This window comes from Coregonus clupeaformis, chromosome 30 (assembly GCF_020615455.1).
Source record: "Coregonus clupeaformis isolate EN_2021a chromosome 30, ASM2061545v1, whole genome shotgun sequence".
In the NCBI taxonomy this organism is placed as follows: domain Eukaryota; kingdom Metazoa; phylum Chordata; class Actinopteri; order Salmoniformes; family Salmonidae; genus Coregonus; species Coregonus clupeaformis.
The window spans coordinates 12,246,667-12,271,092 of NC_059221.1; the positions used below are offsets into that span (position 1 = coordinate 12,246,667).

Here is a 24,426-nt window from a genome sequence, read left to right on the forward strand (position 1 = left end):
TAGCAACCAGTGACGTATGGTAATGACTAGATGTGGGAGGCTCTACTCTTTCTGTCAACATAGCCCTCTTCCTGGAAAGTATAGTTCAGCTCAGGCTGGAGTTTGTCAGATGACATTGCGTTTTCCTGTTTCTGCTATAGATTAGCTATGTACAAAATGTCCTCAAACACTTAATCTATAATGACATCATCTCGATTCTCCAACATAGGCGATAGATGTACTTCTGCAACAGAGCAGAGACTCGGCCGCGACGAGGAGGACTATTGCATAATATGCATGGACTGTTTTCAGAAAAAGAGAACTTTAAGATGTTCTCACTCATTCTGTTCAAGTTGTATTGACTCGGTTTTCCAAATTAAGCCCGCATGTCCGGTATGTAATACTTTTCACGGGACCTACGAAGGAACGCAGCCCCGGGACGGGATCATGACAGTGAGACGCAACTGGCAGTGTTTACCTGGCTATGAGGAGGGGAATGGACATATCGCGATTGATTATCACTTTACAGACGGAGTACAAGGGGTGAGATTTATTGTAGCCTATATTTACTTTATATGTGACGCAGATGGGCATATATTTTATCACAGAATTGAAAGTGTCAATAGACATTGTGCCACTATTGACTTGAAGATAAAAGGGCGATATGTATAGTCGGAGAGTAGGCAGAGATTCATCATATTGTTCTTGAAAGCCCTTATATGGAAGTATTGATGAATTGCTTTGGCATTACAGCCCTGCTGGTGATGTCATGCCAGACAGATTAGCTGCTGACTTCTTTATCACCTAAGGTTGAGTTTGATCCTCCATGAGTCCCTAATTATAAGTAGTAGGCTTAATCTTTCCACCACCAGTCAGTTATTTGAAATAACATGATTAGGCCTACAGCCAGAGGAGAAGACTCCGCTCCACTTTTGAGTCTGGTTCCTTTTAGGGAGTTTTTCCTTGCCACTGTGGAAAAGGGTTTTATTGACACAGTTGATTGATTGATATTCCTCTTTCTCTCCACATCCCTCCAGCCTGAGCATCCGAACCCGGGTGAGAAGTACTCCAGCACGTCCAGGACAGCCTTTCTGCCAGCCTGTGAGGAGGGAGAGAAAGTACTGAGGCTGCTCCAGACAGCCTTCCACAGGAGGCTCATCTTCACCATCGGGACATCAGCCACCACCGGCCTCAACAACTCCATCACATGGAACGACATACACCACAAGACCAACATTGGGGGAGGACCACAGTTGTAAGTACTGTGGTCCCGTGTAGCTCAGTTGGTAGAGCATGGCGTTTGCAACGCCAGGGTTGTGGGTTCGTTTCCCACGGGGGACCAGTATGAAAAAGAAATGTATGCACTCACTAACTGTAAGTCGCTCTGGATTGGAGCATCTGCTAAATGACTAAAATGTAAATGTAAGTAGGCCCATCTATCCTAGTCTGAGGAAATAGAATAAGAATACTCACACACTGTTTGAATGCTCTCGAAGTTTCATTGTAACATCTCTATGGTTGATGAAGACCCATATCAGTGATTGACAGTGTTATAACAGTGTTATTGAAATTTGAGAGCGTTCAAACATTGGCATGTTTTTGAAATGGTAGATCAATGTGACACTGAAGCTGTTGTGTCTCTCTCTTTTCTCTTTGTTAGTTTTGGGTATCCAGACCCGGGCTACCTCTCCAGGGTCCAGGAGGAGCTTCGTCTGAAGGGAGTGACAGAGGAGAGCTGATTCCACTGGAACTTCATGGAACCGTAGAATTAGAATTACTAGAATGGAATAGAACGGACATTCAATGCTATTAGTTGAAATTCTATGCATATTGTCACACTCTGGAATCAAACACAAGACGAGAAGAGCAGTTACAGTGTTGGGGAAGCTACTCTGAAAATATAATTTACCAAGCTACCAATTCACACTAGAAGTTAAGCTACCCTTAAGAAAAATATAGTTTCCTTAATTAAAGTTACTTTGAAAAAGTAGTACACTACATCAAAACTACTTTGTGAAAAATGATCATATGTATATCTGAAATGTCATAGACTACAAATTGCAAGACTAGATCACTTTACGGTTCATATGTTAACAGAATGTGTAATTTGGCCTATTAAACACAAAAACTGAGAATTAGGCAAATCTGATGCCAGAAAATAAAGAAAATTATTGCCTACTTCGCCCATATTTTTTTTTATTTTTGCAAAAAAAGCAGTGTGTAGTTCCAGTAGTTAGCTACACCTCTTCATGGGAAAAAAAGTAATTAACTCCTGAAAACACTACCTAGATTTTAATTAAGTTCAACTACCACTAAGCTACTGTAAAATGTAGTTAAATTACTAGTTCAACTACATGTAGTTCAGTACTCCCCAACACTGAGCGGTTATGATTGTAGCCAACGATTCCCAAAGAGGCTGGTAACAGACGCACAAATATCATACCCCCAAGACATGCTATCATATCCTCTCACCATTACAATAACAGGGGAGGTTATTTTTTTTGGGGGGGGGGAGGGTATGATATTTGTGCATCTGTAACTTTCTCACTCATAATTATTCATGATTCATTCAGGATCATCCATGATCATGGTAGCATTACCACATTCATATAGAAGTGTTTAGAAACTTAAAAAAGTGACTTCAAAATGACACAATGCATTATTTACTACTAATTTCTATTGGACACAAAATAATCTGAAACACAACCAAAACAAAGAGCAAATGCATCCAACAAATTTGTAGTGTCACAAGCTTGATGTAGTCATTGCGTGCTAGGAATATGGGACCAAATACTACATTTTTTATTACTTTAATACACATATAAGTGAATTTGTCCCAAAATGGGGGGAATGTCTACAAAAAGTGCTGTAATTTCTAGACGGTTCACCCAATATGGATGAAAATGAACTCAAATTAAAGCTGTAGTCTGCACTTTAACCTCATAGTCATTGTTTGATTTCAAATCCAAACTTTTCAAGTATACAGCTAAAATAAGAAAAGATCCTTCAATGTGCTGATAATTACGGAGGGCACAGTCGTGGTCAAAAGTTTTGAGAATGACACAAATACTAATTTTCACAAAGTCTGCTGCCTCAGTTTTGATGATGGCAATTTACAGTGGGGAAAAAAAGTATTTAGTCAGCCACCAATTGTGCAAGTTCTCCCACTTAAAAAGATGAGAGAGGCCTGTAATTTTCATCATACGTACACGTCAACTATGACTGACAAAATGAGAATTTTTTTTCCAGAAAATCACATTGTAGGATTTTTAATGAATTTATTTGCAAATTATGGTGGAAAATAAGTATTTGGTCAATAACAAAAGTTTCTCAATACTTTGTTATATACCCTTTGTTGGCAATGACACAGGTCAAACGTTTTCTGTAAGTCTTCACAAGGTTTTCACACACTGTTGCTGGTATTTTGGCCCATTCCTCCATGCAGATCTCCTCTAGAGCGGTGATGTTTTGGGGCTGTCGCTGGGCAACACGGACTTTCAACTCCCTCCAAAGATTTTCTATGGGGTTGAGATCTGGAGACTGGCTAGGCCACTCCAGGACCTTGAAATGCTTCTTACGAAGCCACTCCTTCGTTGCCCGGGCGGTGTGTTTGGGATCATTGTCATGCTGAAAGACCCAGCCACGTTTCATCTTCAATGCCCTTGCTGATGGAAGGAGGTTTTCACTCAAAATCTCACGATACATGGCCCCATTCATTCTTTCCTTTACACGGATCAGTCGTCCTGGTCCCTTTGCAGAAAAACAGCCCCAAAGCATGATGTTTCCGCCCCCATGCTTCACAGTAGGTATGGTGTTCTTTGGATGCAACTCAGCATTCTTTGTCCTCCAAACACGACGAGTTGAGTTTTTACCAAAAAGTTATATTTTGGTTTCATCTGACCATATGACATTCTCCCAATCCTCTTCTGGATCATCCAAATGCACTCCAGCAAACTTCAGATGGGCCTGGACATGTACTGGCTTAAGCAGGGGGACACGTCTGGCACTGCAGGATTTGAGTCCCTGGCGGCGTAGTGTGTTACTGATGGTAGGCTTTGTTACTTTGGTCCCAGCTCTCTGCAGGTCATTCACTAGGTCCCCCATGTGGTTCTGGGATTTTTGCTCACCGTTCTTGTGATCATTTTGACCCCACGGGGTGAGATCTTGCGTGGAGCCCCAGATCGAGGGAGATTATCAGTGGTCTTGTATGTCTTCCATTTCCTAATAATTGCTCCCACAGTTGATTTCTTCAAACCAAGCTGCTTACCTATTGCAGATTCAGTCTTCCCAGCCTGGTGCAGGTCTACAATTTTGTTTCTGGTGTCCTTTGACAGCTCTTTGGTCTTGGCCATAGTGGAGTTTGGAGTGTGACTGTTTGAGGTTGTGGACAGGTGTCTTTTATACTGATAACAAGTTCAAACAGGTGCCATTAATACAGGTAACGAGTGGAGGACAGAGGAGCCTCTTAAAGAAGAAGTTACAGGTCTGCGAGAGCCAGAAATCTGGCTTGTTTGTAGGTGACCAAATACATATTTTCCACCATAATATGCAAATAAATTCATTAAAAATCCTACAATGTGATTTTCTGGAAAAAAAGCTCAATTTGTCTGTCATAGTTGACGTGTACCTATGATGAAAATTACAGGCCTCTCTCATCTTTTTAAGTGGGAGAACTTGCACAATTGGTGGCTGACTAAATACTTTTTTTCCCCACTGTACATATATTCCAGAATGTCATGAAGAGTGATTAGATGAATTTCAATTCATTGTAAAGTCCCTCTTTGCCATGAAAATGAACTTAATCCCCAAAAAACATTTCCACTGCATTTCAGCCCTGCCACAAAAGGACCAGCTGCCATCATGTCAGTGATTCTCTCGTTAACACAGGTGAGAGTGTTGACGAGGACAAGGCTGGAGATCACTCTGTCATGCTGATTGAGTTAGAATAACAGACTGGAAGCTTTTAAAGGAGGGGGGTGCTTGAAATCATTGTTCTTCCTCTGTTAACCATGGTTACCTGCAAGGAAACACGTGCCGTCATCATTTCTTTGCACAAAAAGTGCTTCACAAGCAAGGATATTGCTGCCAGTAAGATTGCACCTAAATCAACCATTTATCGGATCATCAAGAACTTCAAGGAGAGAGGTTCAATTGTTGTGAAGAAGGGCGCCCAAGAAAGTTCAGCAAGCGCCAGGACCGTCTCCTAAAGTTGATTCAGCTGCGGGATCGGGGCACCACCAGTGCAGAGCTTGCTCAGGAATGGCAGCAGGCAGGTGAGAGTGCAACTGCACGCACAGTGAGGCAAATACTTTTGGAGGATGGCCTGGTGTCAAGTAGGGCAGCAAAGAAGCCACTTCTCTCCAGGAAAAACATCAAGGACAGACTGATATTCTGCGAAAGGTACAGGGATTGGACTGCTGAGGACTGGGGTAAAGTCATTTTCTCTGATGAATGCCCTTTCCGATTGTTTGGGGCATCCAGAAAACACCTTGTCCGGAGAAGACAAGATGAGCGCTACTATCAGTCCTGTGTCATGCCAACAGTAAAGCATCCTGAGACCATTCATGTGTGGGGTTGCTTCTCAGCCAAGGGAGTGGGCTCACTCACAATTTTGCCTAAGAACACAGCCATGAATAAAGAATGGTACCAACACATCCTCCAAGAGAAACTTCTCCCAACCATCCAATAACAGTTTGGTGACAACCAATGCCTTTTCCAGCATGATGGAGCACCTTGCCATAAGGCAAATGTGATAACTAAGTGGCTCTGGGAACAAAACATCGACATTTTGGGTCCACGGCCAGGAAACTCCCCAGACCTTAATCCCATTGAGAACTTGTGGTCGATCCTCAAGAGGCGGGTGGACAAACAAAAACCCACAAATTCTGACAAACTCCAAGCATTGATTATGCAAGAATGGGCTGCCACCAGTCAGGATGTGGCCCAGAAGTTAATTGACAGCATGCCAGGGCGGATTGCAGAGGTCTTGAAAAAGAAGGGTCAACACTGCAAATATTGACTCTTGGCATCAACTTAATGTAATTGTCAATAAAAGCCTTTGACACTTATGGAACACTTTTAATTATACTTCAGTACACCATAGTAACATCTGACAAAAATATCTCATAACACTGAAGCAGCGAACTTTGTGAAGACCAATACTTGTGTCATTCTCAAAACTTTTGACCACGACTGTATATGGTAGCATAGCTTTGAGATGGTTTATGAAATACCTTTGACTCAATGCCTGAAAGTTGTGTTCTCAATATTATGTTGCAGGTTCTTTATTTGTTTCAAACTGTGTATTTTTCTCAGCTGATTATGTGGCAGAAAAAAAGCATTTGATCCATTTATCCTCCGTCTTTATTGTATCAGAGAGCTAAGAGAACATTTATATTATTTAAAAAATATACAGTGCATTCAGAAAGTATTCCGACCCCTTGACTTTTTCCACATTTTGTTAAGTTGCAGCCTTATTCTAAAATGGATGTAATAAAAACAAATCCTCATCAATCTACACACAATACCCCATAATGACAAAGTGAAAACAGGTTTTTAGAAATTTAAAAAACCAGAAATACCTTATTTACATAAGTATTCAGACCCTTTTCTATGAGACTTGAAATTGAGCTCAGGTGCATCATTGATCATCCTTGAGATTATTCTACAACTTGATTGGAGTCCACCTGTGGTAAATTACATTGATTGGACATGATTTGGAAAGGCACATACCTGTCTACAGTGGCTTGCGAAAGTATTCACCCCCCTTGGAATTTTTCCTACTTTGTTGCCTTACAACCTGGAATTAAAATGGGTTTGTATCATTTGATTTACACAACATGCCTACCACTTCGAAGATGCACATTTTTTTTTTTGTGAAACAAACAAGAGATAAGACCAAAAAAAAAACAGAAAACTTCAGCGTGCATAACTATTCAACCCCACAAAGTCAATACTTTGTAGAGCCACCTTTTGCAGCAATTACAGCTACAAGTCTCTTGGGGTATGTCTCTATAAGCTTGGCACATCTAGCCACTGGGATTTTTGCGCATTCTTCAAAGCAAAACTGCTCCAGCTCCTTCAAGTTGGATGGGTTCCATTGGTGTACAGCAATCTTTAAGTCATACCACAGATTCTCAATTGGATTGAGGTCTGGGCTTTGACTAGGCCATTCCAAGACATTTAAATGTTTCCCCTTAAACCACTCAAGTGTTGCTTTAGCAGTATGCTTAGGGTCATTGTCCTGCTGGAAGGTGAACCTCCGTCCCAGTCTCAAATCTCTGGAAGACTGAAACAGGTTTCCCTCAAGTATTTCCCTGTATTTAGCGCCATCCATCATTCCTTCAATTCTGACCAGTTTCCCAATCCCTGCCGCTGAAAACCATCCCCACAGCATGATGCTGCCACCACCATGCTTCACTGTGGGGATGGTGTTCTTGGGGTGATGAGAGGTGTTGGGTTTACGCCAGACATAGCGTTTTCCTTGATGGCCAAAAAGCTCAATTTTAGTCTCATCTGACCAGAGTACCTTCTTCCATATGTTTGGGGAGTCTCCCACATGCCTTTTGGTGAACACCAAACGTGTTTGCTTATTTTTTTCTTTAAGCAATGACTTTTTTCTGGCCACTCTTCCATAAAGCCCAGCTCTGTGGAGTGTATGGCTTAAAGTGGTCCTATGGACAGATACTCCAATCTCCGCTGTGGAGCTTTGCAGCTCCTTCAGGGTTATCTTTGGTCACTTTGTTGCCTCTCTGATTAATGTCCTCCTTGCCTGGTCCGTGAGTTTTGGTGGGCGGCCCTCTCTTGGCAGGTTTATTGTGGTGCAATATTCTTTCCATTTTTTAATAATGGATTTAATGGTGCTCCGTGGGTTGTTTAAATTTTCTATAACCCAACCCTGATCTGTACATCTCCACAACTTTGTCCCTGACCTGTTTGGAGAGCTCATTGGTCTTCATGGTGCCACGTGTTTGGTGGTGCCCCTTGCTTAGTGGTGTTGCAGACTCTGGGGCCTTTCAGAACAAGTGTATATATACTGAGATCATGTGACAGATCATGTGACACTTAGATTGCACACAGGTGGACTTTATCTAACTAATTATGTGACTTCTGAAGGTAATTGGTTGCACCAGATCTTATTTAGGGACTCCATAGCAAAGGGGGTGAATACATATGCACTCACCACTTTTCCGTTATTTATTCTTTAGAATTTTTTGAAACATGTTATTCTTTTAATTTCATTTCACCAATTTGGACTATTTTGTGTATGTCCATTACATGAAATCCAAATAAAAATCAATTTTAATTACAGGTTGTAATGCAACAAAATAGGAAAAATGCCAAGGGGGATGAATACTTTTGCAAGGCACTGTATATAAGGTCCCACAGTTGACAGTGCATGTCAGAGCAAAAACCAAGCCATGAGGTCGAAGGAATTGTCCGTAGAGCTCTGAGACAGGATTGTGTCTAGGCACAGATCTGGGGAAGGGTACCAAAACATTTCTGCAGCATTGAAGGTCCCCAAGAACATGTGCTAAATGCATTATCAAACATGGTTGTTACACTTTTAGTTTAAGTGTTTCTTATTTTATTACTCATACCTTTTTTTTTTTTACCATTAATCGGTGCCGAAATATTTTATTTGTAACTATCAGTAACGCTGAAAAGCTTACTGTATGTGAATATTTTTTTTTTTTCTTAAATGGAAGAAGTTTGGAACCACCAAGACTCTTCCAAGAGCTGGCCGCCCGGACAAACTGAGCAATCGGGGAGAAGGGCCTTGGTCAGGGAGGTAGCCAAGAACCCGATGGTCACTCTGACAGAGCTCCAGAGATCCTCTGTGGAGATGGGAGAACAGTGGCGACCATCATTTTAGCAAACAATAAAATGTGGCTTGATTGTTTTGCATGTTATTTTGGCATTAATACGTGTCACATATCAGTTTGCAGACAAAGTAGTCCCGTGTAGCTCAGTTGGTAGAGCATGTCGTTTTCAACGCCAGGATTGCGGGTTCGATTCCCACGGGGGGCCAGAATGAAAATGTATGCACTCACTAAACTGTAAGTCGCTCTGGATAAGAGCGTCTGCTAAATGACTTAAATGTAAAGTTAAAAAATATATATCATTGAGTTAATAAAGCCGCATACAAATATGGTCTCTTTATTGAGTAAGGCAGCTCCAAAATGCAGGTGTTTCAGCCTAGCTCAGTGCTTTCTGTGGTGGTGGGGCAGCCAGCGGAAAATACGGAGCGTAGTTGTTGGTAATGTTCTTTAGTTGCGCCGTGATTGGCTCAGTGTTCTGTCACTCATGGGGACAATATGTCACCACCACCAAGTCTGAAGGGTAGAGCTTGGAAATTCAAGCCCCTTGGGTGCTGCCATAGAGTTACATTAGAAGTGCCCATCCATGAAGGATCAAGATCATTGGCCACAGATAAAATGACGTCAAATCACGTTATATCTACAGTAGCTTTGATTGGACTGATCATGTCAACATCATACCTTCAAAATCTTAGCTAGCAGTCATCATCATGAATCAAGTCGACAATCTACTGGCAAATCCTTTTTAATCCTTGTCATATGAAGATAAATAATGAAGAGAAATTATAGATAAAACGTATCGGTGCTCATCGGCCATTGGACATAAACATTACACAACAAGTTGGAAATCGCAAATTCAACAATGAGTGATTTGGTAGGAATCAGTGGCTAACTGCAAGCATTGCAAAGCAATCACTAGCCTGCTATTCAGTGGAGTGGCTGTGTGGTTCCAAGTCTGGGATTAAGGGTCTCTTTTCCAAGCTTAAAATGATAAACATTCAACATTGGCCATGCTGTCAATGAAGCATGATTTGTGCCGCCTTCAAAACAACTGTTAACTGGGAAATCTGACTTCAGTGAGTTCAAGACAACTGGGAACTCTGGAGAAACGAGCTCCGACTGTGAAAATACGTTTTGAACGGCCATCCAACTCGGAATTGTTAATCCGGAACTCGGGCCTCTTTCTAGAGCTACGACCTGAAGATCACTGACGTCTTCATGATTCGACCTTGTTTTTTTTTTACAGTTCCCAGTTGTCTTGAAAGCACCATAAACCCAGAGAATGCCAGACTTTGATGACAAAGTTTGATGACAAACATTTTCCACGGACCGCCATGCCACCTTCCTTTTCAAGTGAGCATAGCATAACAAGGTGAGTCCAAAAATGTATTTTATGCTGCTGCATAGATGATGTAATATGCCAGGGAGATATGTATACTGTAGCTAAGAAATTAATACTAAGTCTATGTTGTGTAGTAAGCTGTTTGTAGCCCATGCGCCTCACCCTAATAATTTGGTCTAATTTCGCCTACTGTTCTGACTTGGTGGTGCACATAACCTGTTTTTGAGAAATGTCATCATCGAATATTTTAAGAGCTTTCATTGTTTGCTTACATGCCCCCTTTATTTATCTTACGGTTCTGACTTGGTGTACAGAGAGAACACTGTAAGAACGGCCCATGATCTGAATTCTGTCACTGTACATTTCAAAAGTGCTGAACAAATAGTTAAATTGACTACGTCCGTCCTAGCTCGCTCGTTAATGTCTTAATCGAAATTACGGATTGCCTCTTATCCGCTTGTCATCCCCTTATGCCATAGTTTGTACATCTCAATTGTCAGTAGAAACTAAATTTGTTTAAGCAAGTCAGCCATATCCGCTATGTTTTTTATAAAGGCAGTAAATGAGGCTGAAAAAATTGTTTTCGCTGCCAGACAAGGCTCCTCTGATAGTGAGGTGTAGCAGTGGTAAGGTGTTGGACCAGGTTTATGTAGGTCCTAATAGTTTGTGGACACCGTTTGTCACCGTTATAGTGCAATTAATGTATTGTTTAGTGTTGTGGTGTGTAGTGGCTTTGCTGGCATGCATCCCACATTTTTTTGTTTGTTTGCCCCACCAAGATTTACATGCTAAAATCACCACTGTGGGAGAACCTTCCAGAAGGACAACCATCTCTGCAGCACTCCACCAATCAGGCCTTTATGGTAGAGTGGCCAGACGGAATTCACTCCTCAGTAAAATTCACATGGCAGCCCACTTGGAGTTTGCCAAAAGGCACCTAAAAGACTCAGACCATGAGAAACAAGATTCTCTGTTCAGATGAAACCAAGATTGAACTCTTTGGCCTGAATGCCAAGCGTCACGTTTGGAGGAAACCTGGCACCATCCCTACGGCGAAGCATGGTGGTGGCACCAGCAGCATGCTGTGGGGATGTTTTTCAGCGGCAGGGACTGGGAGACTAGTCAGGATCGAGGGAAAGATGAACGGAGAGATCACTGATGAAAACCTGCTCCAGATCACTCAGGACCTCAGACTGGGGCGAAGGTTCACCTACCAACAGGACAACGACCCTAAGCACACCACAGCCAAGACAACGCAGGAGTGGCTTCGGGACAAGTCTCTGAATGTCCTTGAGTGGCCCAGCCAGAGCCTGGACTTGAACCCGATCTAACATCTCTGCAGAGACCTGAAAATAGCTGGGCAGCAACGCTCCCCATCCGACCTGACAGAGCTTGAGAGGATCTGCAGAGAAGAATGGGAGAAACTCTCTCTATATATATACATATGTACAAAACATTAAGAACACCTACTTCACCTGCGGGTTCATCTGAGACCAGCCACCCGGACAGCTGATGAAACTGAGGAGTATTTCTGTCTGTGTTAAAGCCCATTTGTAGTGGAAAAACTCATTCTGATTGGCTGGGCCTGGCTCCCCAGTGTGTGGGCCTGGCTCCCAAGTGGGTGGGCCTATATCCTCCCAGGCCCACCCATGGCTGCGCCCCTGCCCAATCATGTGAAATCCATAGATTAGGGCCTAATGAATTTATTTAAATTGACTGATTTCCTTATATGAACTGTAAATCAGTAAAATCGTTGAAATTGTTGCATGTTGCGTTTATATTTTTGTTCAGTATATATATACTGAACAACTCTAGCTCAGTTGGTAGAGCATGGCGCTTGCAATGCCAGGGTTGTGGGTTCGATTCCCACGGGGGGCCAGTATGAAAAATGTATGCACTCACTAACTGTAAGTCGCTCTGGATAAGAGCGTCTGCTAAATGACTAAAATGTAAATATATATACACTGCTCAAAATAATAAAGGGAACACTTAAACAACACAATGTAACTCCAAGTTAATCACACTTCTGTGAAATCAAACTGTCCACTTAGGAAGCAACACTGATTGACAATACATTTCACAAGCTGTTGTGCAAATGGAATAGACAACAGGTGGAAATTATAGGCAATTAGCAAGACACCCCCAATAAAGGAGTGGTTCTGCAGGTGGTGACCACAGACCACTTCTCAGTTCCTATGCTTCCTGGCTGATGTTTTGTTCACTTTTGATTGCTGGCGGTGCTTTCACTCTAGTGGTAGCATGAGACGGAGTCTACAACCCACACAAGTGGCTCAGGTAGTGCAGCTCATCCAGGATGGCACATCAATGCGAGCTGTGGCAAGAAGGTTTGCTGGGTCTGTCAGCATAGTGTCCAGAGCATGGAGGCGCTACCAGGAGACAGGCCAGTACATCAGGAGACGTGGAGGAGGCCGTAGGAGGGCAACAACCCAGCAGCAGGACCGCTACCTCCGCCTTTGTGCAAGGAGAAGCAGGAGGAGCACTGCCAGAGCCATGCAAAATGACCTCCAGCAGGCCACAAAAATGCATGTGTCTGCTCAAACGGTCAGAAACAGACTCCATGAGAGTGGTATGAGGGCCCGACGTCCACAGGTGGGGGTTGTGCTTACAGCCCAACACCGTGCAGGACATTTGGCATTTGCCAGAGAACACCAAGATTGGCAAATTCGCCACTGGCGCCCTGTGCTCTTCACAGATGAAAGCAGGTTCACACTGAGCACATGTGACAGACATGACAGAGTCTGGAGACGCCGTGGAGAATGTTCTGCTGCCTGCAACATCCTCCAGCATGACCGGTTTGGCGGTGGGTCAGTCATGGTGTGGGGTGGCATTTCTTTGGGGGGCTGCACAGCCCTCCATGTGCTCGCCAGAGGTAGCCTGACTGCCATTAGGTACCGAGATGAGATCCTCAGACCCCTTGTGAGACCATATGCTGGTGCGGTTGGCCCTGGGTTCCTCCTAATGCAAGACAATGCTAGACCTCATGTGGCTGGAGTGTGTCAGCAGTTCCTGCAAGAGGAAGGCATTGATGCTATGGACTGGCCCGCCCGTTCCCCAGACCTGAATCCAATTGAGCACATCTGGGACATCATGTCTCGACCATCCGCCACCTCATCAGGAGCATGCCCAGGCGTTGTAGGGAGGTCATACAGGCACGTGGAGGCCACACACACTACTGAGCCTCATTTTGACTTGTTTTAAGGACATTACATCAACGTTGGATCAGCCTGTAGTGTGGTTTTCCACTTTAATTTTGAGTGTGACTCCAAATCCAGACCTCCATGGGTTGATAAATTTGATTTCCATTGATAATTTTTGTGTGATATTGTTGTCAGCACATTCAACTATGTAAAGAAAAAAGTATTTCATAAGATTATTTCATTCATTCAGATCTAGGATGTGTTATTTTAGTGTATAAGGCCATAACTAAACAGGAAAATGCTCATCCAGAGGCAGCGCTCCTAGTGGCCGGGGACTTTAATGTAGGGAAACTTAAATCCATTCTACCTCATTTCTACCAGCATGTTAAATGTGCAACCAGAAGAAAAAAAACTCCAAACCACCTTTACTCCACACACAGAGATGCATACAAAGCTCTCCCTCGCCCTCCATTTGGCAAATCTAACCATAACTCTATCCTCCTGATTCCTGCAAAAACTAAAGCAGGAAGCACCAGTGACTCGGTTAATAAAAAATTGGTCAGATGATGCAGATGCTAAGCTACAGGGCTGTTTTGCTAGCACAGACTGGAACATGTTCCGGGATTCTTCAGATAGCATTGAGGAGTACACCACATCAGTCACTGGCTTCATCAATAAGTGCATTGATGACGTCGTCCCCACAGTGACCGTACGTACCCCAACCAGAAGCCATGGATTACAGGCAACATCCGCACTGAGCTAAAGGGTAGAGCTGCCGCTTTCAAGGAGCGGGACTCTAACCCGGACACTTATAAGAAATCCCGCTATGCCCGCCGACGAACCATCAAACAGGCAAAGAGTCAATACAGGACTAAGATTGAATCGTACTACACCGTCTCTGACTCTCGTCGGATGTGGCAGGGCTTGAAAACTATTACAGACTAAAAAGAGAAGCACAGTCGCGAGCTGCCCAGTGACACAAGCCTACCAGACGAGCTAAACCACTTCTATGCTCGCTTCGAGGCAAGCAACACTGAAGCATGCATGAGAGCACCAGCTGTTCCGGATGACTATGTGATCACGCTCTCCGTAGCCGATGTGAGTAAGACTTTTAAGCAGGTCAACATTCACAAGGCCGCAGGGCCAGACGGATTACCAGGACATGTACTCCGAGCATGTGCTGACCAACTGGCAAGTGTCTTCACCAACATTTTCAACATGTCCCTGACTGAGTCTGTAACACCAACATGTATCAAGCAGACCACCAATGTCTCAAGAAGGCCCGTTTTATTGCTTCTTTAATCAGCACAACAGTTTTCAGCTGTGCTAACATAATTGCAAAAGGCTTTTCTAATTATCAATTAGCCTTTTAAAATGATCAACTTGGATTAGCAAACACAACGTGCCATTGGAACATAGGACTGATGGATGCTGATAATGGGCCTCTGTACGCCTATGTAGATATTCCATAAAAAATCAGCTGTTTCTAGCTACAATAGCCATTTACAACATTAACAATGTCTACACTGTATTTCTGATCAATTTGATGTTATTTTAATGGACAAAAAAATTGCTTTTCTTTCGAGAACAAGGACCCCAAACTTTTGAACGGTAGTGTGTATATATACATGTATACAGTGGGGAAAAAAAGTATTTAGTCAGCCACCAATTGTGCAAGTTCTCCCACTTAAAAAGATGAGAGAGGCCTGTAATTTTCATCATAGGTACACGTCAACTATGACAGACAAAATGAGAATTTTTTTTTAAATGAATTTATTTGCAAATTATGGTGGAAAATAAGTATTTGGTCAATAACAAAAGTTTCTCAATACTTTGTTATATACCCTTTGTTGGCAATGACACAGGTCAAACGTTTTCTGTAAGTCTTCACAAGGTTTTCACAATCTGTTGCTGGTATTTTGGCCCATTCCTCCATGCAGATCTCCTCTAGAGCAGTGATGTTTTGGGGCTGTCGCTGGGCAACACAGACTTTCAACTCCCTCCAAAGATTTTCTATGGGGTTGAGATCTGGAGACTGGCTAGGCCACTCCAGGACCTTGAAATGCTTCTTACGAAGCCACTCCTTCGTTGCCCGGGCGGTGTGTTTGGGATCATTGTCATGCTGAAAGACCCAGCCACGTTTCATCTTCAATGCCTTGCTGATGGAAGGAGGTTTTCACTCAAAATCTCACGATACATGGCCCCATTCATTCTTTCCTTTACACGGATCAGTCGCCCTGGTCCCTTTGCAGAAAAACAGCCCCAAAGCATGATGTTTCCACCCCCATGCTTCACAGTAGGTATGGTGTTCTTTGGATGCAACTCAGCATTCTTTGTCCTCCAAACACGACGAGTTGAGTTTTTACCAAAAAGTTATATTTTGGTTTCATCTGGCCATATGACATTCTCCCAATCCTCTTCTGGATCATCCAAATGCACTCTAGCAAACTTCAGATGGGCCTGGACATGTACCTGCTTAAGCAGGGGGACACGTCTGGCACTGCAGGATTTTAGTCACTGGCGGTGTAGTGTGTTACTGATGGTAGGCTTTGTTACTTTGGTCCCAGCTCTCTGCAGGTCATTCACTAGGTCCCCCCGTGTGGTTCTGGGATTTTTGCTCACCGTTCTTGTGATCATTTTGACCCCACGGGGAAGGATCTTCTGTGGAGACCCAGATCGAGGGAAATTATCAGTGGTCTTGTATGTCTTCCATTTCCTAATAATTGCTCCCACAGTTGATTTCTTCAAACCAAGCTGCTTACCTATTGCAGATTCAGTCTTCCCAGCCTGGTGCAGGTCTACAATTTTGTTTCTGGTGTCCTTTGACAGCTCTTTGGTCTTGGCCATAGTGGAGTTTGGAGTGTGACTGTTTGAGGTTGTGGACATGTGTCTTTTATACTGATAACAAGTTCAAACAGGTGCCATTAATACAGGTAACGAGTGGAGGACAGAGGAGCCTCTTAAAGAAGAAGTTACAGGTCTGTGAGAGCCAGAAATCTTGCTTGTTTGTAGGTGACCAAATACTTATTTTCCACCATAATTTGCAAATAAATTCATTAAAAATCCTACAATGTGATTTTCTGGGAAAAAAATTCTCAATTTGTCTGTCATAGTTGACGTGTACCTATGATGAAAATTACAGGCCTCTCTCATCTTTTTAAGTGGGAGAACTTGCACAATTGGTGGCTGACTAAATACTTTTTTCCCCCACTGTATATATATATATATATAGTACCAGTCAAAAGTTTTGACACACCTACTCATTCCAGGCTTTTTCTTTATTTTTACTATTTTCTACATTGTAGAATAATAGTGAAGACATCAAAACTATGAAATTACACATGGAATCATGTAGTAACCAAATAAGTATATTTGAGATTATTCAAATAGCCACCCTTTGCCTTGATGACAGCTTTGCACACTCTTGGCATTCTCTCAACCTGCTTCATTAGGTAGTCACCTAGAATTCATTTCAATTAACAGGTGTGCCTCCTTAAAAGTAAATTTGTGGTCATTATTTCCTTCTTAATGCGTTTGAGCCAATCAGTTTTGCTGTGACAAGGTAGGGGGGTATACCGAAGATAGTCCTATTTGGTAAAAGACCAAGTCCATATTATGGCAAGAACAGCTCAAATAAGCAAAGAGAAACGACAGTCCATCATTACTATAAGACATGAAGGTCAGTCAATACTGAAAATGTAAAGAACTTTGAAAGTTTCTTCAAGTGCAGTTGCAAAAGCCATCACGCGCTATGATGAAACTGGCTCTCATGCGGACCGCCACAGGAATGGAAGACCCATCCTCTGCTGCAGAGGATAAGTTCATTAGAGTTACCAGCCTCAGAAATTGCAGCCTAAATAAATGCTTCAAAGAGTTCAAGTAGAAGACACATCTCAACATCAACTGTTCAGAGGGGACTGTGTGAATCAGGCCTTCATGGTTGAATTGCTGCAAAGAAACCACTACTAAAGGACACCAATAATAAGAAGAGACCTGCTTGGGCCAAGAAACACGAGCAATGGACATTAGACCAGTGGATGTTTGTCCTTTTGTCTGGAGTCCAAATAGGAGATTTTTGGTTCCTACCGCTGTTTCTTTGTGAGACGCGGTGTGGGTGAACGGATGATCTCCACATGTGTAGTTCCCACCGTAAAGCATGGAGGAGGAGGTGTTATGGTGTGGGGTGCTTTGCTGGTGATACTGTCTGTGATGTATTCAGAATTCAAGGCACACTTAACCTGCATGGCTACCACAGCATTCTGCAGCAATACCACATCCCATCGGGTTTGGGTTCAGTGGGACTATCATTTGTTTTTCAACAGGACAATGACCCAACACACCTCCAGGCTGTGTAAGGGCTATTTTACCAAGAAGGAGAGTGATGGAGTGCTGCATCAGATGACCTGGCCTCCACAATCCCCCGACCACCACCCAATTGAGATGGTTTGGGATGAGTCGGACAGCAGAGTGAAGGAAAAGCAGCCAACTAGTGCTCAGCATATGTGGGAACTCCTTCAAGACTGTTGGAAAAGCATTCCAGGTGAAGCTGGTTGAGAGAATGCCAAGAGTGTGCAATGCTGTCATCAAGGCAAATGGTGGCTATTTGAAGAATCTCAAATATAAAATATATTTTGATTAGTTTAACCCTTTTGTTGGTTACTACATGATTCCGTATGTGTTATTTCATAGTTTTGATGTCTTCACTATTATTCTACAATGTAAAAATAAAGAAAAACCCTTGAATGAGTAGGTGTGTCCAAACCTTTGACTGGTACTGTATATATGGATATGTATATAATATTATTATATAATATTAATGTGTAAATGTTCACTTATATACCTCCTAATTCATCTCAATTTTATGACTGTTCATAGAGCAGTCAATAAAATATGTTAATTAATTGTTTCAATGTACAGAATGTCCTTGGGTATGACAGAATCCACACCTCCATGCCATTTTCCTTCTACCTCACTAGAGGGCGATCCTTTCCTTCAAAATAACATCTGAGTGCTTGGTATACAGCCTCAACAGCCCCAAACCCACTCTCTCTAAAACACTATACAACAGCGCCTCTCCAAACCCCACCCAGCAAACCGGGAACATTCTCAGAACATTACCTAAGATTCCCATTAAGCTCTATTTAGGGTTGTATCTAACATTATGATGATAACATCCTAAAAACATTCAAAGAATGTTTTTGATAACAAAATGTTTTTTCTTCTTCCAGAAAATGTTTTAAATGAAATATCCTTGGAATGTTCTCCTAGCGTTAACTAAAATGTTGTGGACAACCTCTGTAAAAACCACTACAGAACATTCCCCAAACGTTCTCATTAGGTTTCCAGGTAATGTAATAACACAATGTATCAGTAATGAGATGGCACCGACAGACATGGTCGTCCTGTTTCTAGCGCTTAGCCAACTTTGCTGTATTTAGTTTTTGTTGTTATTTCATACATTATTTGCTCAGAATGTTTCTAGTACTATTACCTACAGCCGAAAATATATTTTGGATATTAGATTGGTGGTCACTCACCAGATAGAAATTCCACTTTCCAGACCTGGATCCTTTGTTTGAACTGCCCGAGGCGGCCCAATTTATCCTGGATGATACTCCAAAGCATTGCTGCCGGAGAAGAGGGAGGAGAAGTGGAGTCCTAGTCAGACTCAGGAGGCAGGCATACCACCCACCGCTTCCGAGTATATAACTCACTAAAGTTCAGTCCCTGAACAATAAAATAGATGAGCTCAGGGCAAGGATCTACTTCCAGAGAGACATAAGGGATTGTAACATACTCTGTTTTACGGAATCTTGGCTCTCTCCGGATATATTGTCTCCATCCATACAACCAGCAGTGTTCTCCGTTCATCGCATGGACAGGAACAAAGAGGTGGAGGAGAATGTCTCATGATTAACAATTCATGGTGTGATTGAGGTAACATACAGAAACTCAAGTCCTTTTGTTCTCCCGATCTGGAATACCTCACCATCAAATGCCCACCGCATTACCTCCTGAGATAATTTGATTTGGTTAAGGTCACTGCTGTATATTTTTACATTTTTAGTCATTTAGCAGACGCTCTTATCCAGAGCGACTTACAGTTAGTGAATACATCTTTTTTTTTTTTTTTTATACTGGCCCCCCGTGGGAATCGAACCCACAACCCTGGCGTTGCAAACGACATGCTCTATCAACTGAGCTACATCCCTGCCGGCCATTCCCTCCCCTACCCTGGACGACGCTGGGCCAATTGTGCGCCGCCCATGAGTCTCCCGGTCGCGGCCGGCTGCGACAGAGCCTGGATTCGAACCAGGATCTCTAGTGGCACAGTTAGCACTGAGATGCAGTGCCTTAGACCACTGCGCCACTCATGTTCCCCCACAAGCCAACATCGCAACGGCTCTCAAGGAACTACAATGGACTTTGTGCAAACTAGAAACCACATATCCTGAGGGCGCATTTATTGTTGCTGGGGGCTTTAATAAAGGAAATCTGAGGGAAACTCTCCCAAAATTCTATCAACACATCTCTTTTGCTACTCGTGGCGAGAAAATACTTGACCATTGCTACTGTCCCTTCCGGGATGGCTACAAGGCCCTCCCCCGCCCTCCCATCGGGAAATCTGACCACGCCCCCATCCTGCTCCTCCTCACCTATTGGAAGAAACTTAAGCAGGAAGCACCTGTGGTAAGGACTGTTCAAAGTTGGTCTGACCAGTCGGACACTATGCTTCAAAATGGTTTTGATCACGCGGACTGGGAAATGTTCCGGGCCGCCTCTGGGAATAATATTGACGTATTCACTGACTCAGTGACAGGGTTCATCAGGAAGTGCATAGGGGATATTGTTCCTACTCTGACGATTATAACTTATTCAAACCAGAAACAGTGGATAGATGGTAGCATTCGCTCAAAACTGAAAGTGTGAACCACCACATTTAACCACAGCAAGGTGACTGGAAACATGGCAGTGTACAAACAGACAAACAGAGTCGCAATTCAACAGCTCAGACATGAGACGCATGTGGCAGGGACTCCAGACAATCACGGATTATAAAGGGAAAGCCAGCCACGTCACATACCCTAGACCCACTACAACTTGCATACTGCCCCAACAGATCCACGGACGATGCAATCACCATTGCACTGCACACTGCCCCCTCCCACCTGGACAAGAGGATTACCTCTGTAAGAATGCTGTTCATCGGCTACAGCTCAGCCTTCAACACCATAGCACCCTCCAAGCTCATCACTAAGCTCAGGGCACTGAGTCCGAAAACCTCCCTGTGCAACTGGGTCCTGGACTTCCTGATGGGCCAACCCCAGGTGGTGAAGGTAGGCAACAACACCTTTGCCACGCTGATCCTCAACACGGAGGCCTCACAGGGGTGTGTGCTCAGCCCCCTCCTGTACTCCCTGTTCACCCATGACTGGGTCACCACGCACGTCTCCAACTCAATCATGAAGTTTGCTGTCGACAAAACAGTGGTAGGCCTGATCACCAACAACGACAAGACAGCCTACAGGGAGGAGGTGAGGGCCCTGGTGGAGTGGTGCCAGGAAAATAACCTCTCCCTCAACGTCAACAAAATGAAGGAGCTGATCATGGACTACAGGAGACAGCATAGAGAGCACGCCCCCATCCACATCGACGGGCCGCAGTGGAGATTGTCAAAAGCTTCACGTTCCTCTGCGTGCACATCATTGAGGACCTGAAATGTTACCTTCACAATGATAGTAGGGTGAAGAAGGTACAACAGCGACTCTTCAACCTCAGGAGGCTGAAGAAATTTGGCTTGGCCCCTAAGACCCTCACAAACTTCTACAGCTGCACTATTGAGAGCATTTTGTCGGGCTGTGTCACCGCCTTGCACGGCAATTGCACCGTCCACAACCGCAGGGCTCTCCAGAGGGTGGTGCGGTCAGCCCAACACACCATCGGGGGCACACTGCCTGTCCTTCAGGACATCTACAGCACCCGGTGTCACAGGAAGGCCAAGAAGATCATCAAGGACCTCAGCCACACGATTATTGTGTGCTTGTTGACATTTACTGCATTGATTAATAGGAACATACAGTGCATTCAGAAAATATTCAGACCCTTTGACTTTTTCCACATTTTATTACGTTACAGTCTTATTCTAAAATTGATTCAATTGTCCCCCCCCCCACCCCCGCTCATCAATCTACCCCCATCATGACAAAGCAAAAATATGTTTTTAGAAATGTTTAGAAATGTATTAAAAATGAAAAACTGATATCACATTTACATAAGTATTCAGACCCTTTACTCAGTACTTTGATGAAGTACCTTTGGCAGCAATTGCAGCCTCAAGTCTTCTTGGGTATGACGCTACAAGCTTGGCACACCTATATTTGGGGTGTTTCTCCCATTCTTCTCTGTTTCCTCTCAAGCTCTGTCAGGTTGGTTGGGGAGCGTCGCTGCACAGCTATTTCAGGTCTTTCCAGAGATGTTCGATCGGGTTCAAGTCCGGGCTCTGTCTGGGCCACTCAAGGATACTCACAGACTTGTCCCGAAGCCACTCCTGTGTTGCCTTGTCTGTGTGGTTAGGGTAATTGTCCTGTTGGAAAGTGAACCTTCACCCCAGTCTGATGTCCTGAATGCTCTGGAGCATGTTTTCATCAAGGATCTCTCTGTACTTTGCTCCGTTCATCTTTTCCTCGATCCTGACTAGTCTCCCAGTCCCTGCTGCTGAAAAACATCCCCACAGCATGCTGCTGCCACCACCATGCTTCACCGTAGGGATGGTGCCAGGTTTCCTCCAGACGTGACGCTTGGCATTCAGGCCAAAGTGTTCAATCTTTTTTCTCACGGTCTGAGAGTTCTTTAGGTGCCTTTTGGCAAACTCCAAGCTGTCATGTGGCTTTTACTGAGGAGTGGCTTCCGTCTGGCCACTCTACCAAAAGGCCTGATTGGTGGAGTGCTGCAGAGATGGTTGTCCTTCTGGAAGGTTCTCCCATCTCCACAGAGGAATTCTGGAGCTCTGTCAGATTGACGATCAGGTTCTTGGTCACCTCCCTGACAAGGCCCTTCTCCCACGATTGCTCAGTTTGGCCGGGTGGGCCAGCTCTAGTAAGAGTCTTGGTGGGGCTCCTCGACCTTCCTAACAAGTTACTGCAGCCTGAAGCTGCTGATCTGCACACCGGTGTCAAAGTTGTCCGCAGTACGTATAACTGCGATGTGATGCTGAATTCGAAAAGCTTCCAGAGGCATGCCAGGAGGGCATGAGCACTACAGTTCCAAGCAAACGACGGAGACTAATGAGTAAAACTCTGCAAGAGTTTGTAGTTGAAAGCACAGTGGGTCAGCATGATGATGGAGACCAGAGGGAGTGTAAACAACAGTTTTTCAGCACTTTGGATGCTATGCTGGGGGAAATGTCATCACGATTTAGTGAAGGAAATAGTCTGTGGGAAGCTCTTTGCCATGGATCTCGAAAGCCCAAACCTTTTGAATGTGAATAAAGTAAAACCATTGTTGGATCTAACCAAATCTGAACCAGTAGAAGCAGAGTTTATTGTGGATCGTACATTCTTGCAAAGTGAAATCGCAACCACAGCCAGCAACAACGAATGGGCCCCGCTCAGTGTTCTTCAAAGATACCGTGGTCCTTTGTCAGCAATGCTGACTGTGCTGTTGGCACTGAAACATGGATTAAAACACTTGGGACATTTACAGCAATGTGCGAAAATTCCTTCTCCACCCTGAAGAAACGTATTCAGTGAACACAGACGAAGCATGTTACATCAACGAAAAGCCCAGCTTGTCCAGCTGGCATTTGAGAGGGACCTGACAAGTACCTTTTGCTAGGAAGGAGAATGGAATCAGAAACTTCTCAGGAGGATCAACACATCATCGTGGAGGCTGCAGCCCTTCTAAATAGTAAGCTACTACCTTTATGGCCCTGGTCGCCATGCCAGAATGATTCATTCATTGGTTTGGCAGATTTTTTAATGTCATGTAGGCCTTTGCGTTTTACTTCAATGCATGTTAGATGGGTCTAATTGCTATTGATAGATATACAGCTTTGCGTTATTTTATGAGTATGGGAACAACGACCAATGTAGCCTATTGGTTGTGCTCTGAGGTGAGCCATGGCCACTTCGGTGGTGCTGAAATTGTCAGCGCATCCTTTAATCACGCTGACTGGCAGTAGCCTTCTGTCCATGCTCCTGAATCGATGGTTACGGTGTGAGCTGTTTTAATGAGCGCATCTTGGGCTACCAGTCTTCATGAGTCTTCTCTTCAACATTGCTTTCTTGTGGCAAAATGACTGTTGTGTATATGTCAGCATTTTGGATAGGCCTACATTTCTTTACCTTTTGTATGTCGCAGTAGTAAAATGTAAATGTAAAATGTATAGGACCAATACAGTGTGTAGCCAACTAAAAGAATTAAGCAAACGTTCACTCTGTTATCATTCATTTGCATTACACACTGTCGTTGTGTGATAGGCTACTGTAAAATTGATGTCAATGCCATGAAAACGACACAGCCTACTTTTTCGCCCCCTCCCTGCTCTCTTGCTATAGCGTGTGTGTGTAATGCTCACTGAATGGAGATTTACTCTTATTCACGGCAGATTCAAATTGGCTACTGTCATGAAGGAAATTCCACATCAGCCACGGATATAGAATATGCACTTAGTTTGATTTAGTTTGCTTTTCTGAAACTCTCATACAGAAAATATGGTGCATCTGGAGAAGTGGCGGCTTGGCTTACTGTAGGTTATGCTCATTGCGTAGTGTCACAAATTTGACTGAAATGTTGCCTATATTTCTAATTATTGAAGTTTAAGTTATGAAGCCTGTAAGAATCTAGCCTAGTGGTGCTCATCCTATCGAGCTGATCTGTGCGTCTTGGTAGGTGCAAATGATGTGTAGGCCTGCGGCTGCATTTCAGATACACTTGTATGTTGTAGTGGGTGCATATCTTTCTTATATATTTATATAAAACAACAGTTGTTGATTTGTATGGCTACATTTCAGATACATTTTTGTACATTTGAACAGCGGTAGGACCAATCTACCTTGTTTTATTAGGGCTCTAAAGCAATACTAGTTGTGCTTATCTATGAATTTAAACTCCCAATCTGGCCCTCATA

The 24,426-nt window shown here is 43.5% G+C and overlaps 1 protein-coding gene across 1 annotated transcript; it reads left to right on the plus strand.

The window, feature by feature from the left end:
* Positions 1-58: 58 nt before the first annotated feature.
* Positions 59-2,157, plus strand: LOC121546757 (probable E3 ubiquitin-protein ligase DTX3). The gene is made up of 3 exons (XM_041857996.1): positions 59-522; positions 1,017-1,234; positions 1,640-2,157. Exons 1-3 carry the CDS (start codon positions 181-183, stop codon positions 1,716-1,718), a joined length of 639 nt encoding a protein of 212 aa, XP_041713930.1. The 5' UTR covers positions 59-180; the 3' UTR covers positions 1,719-2,157.
* The last annotated feature ends 22,269 nt before the right edge of the window (positions 2,158-24,426 follow it).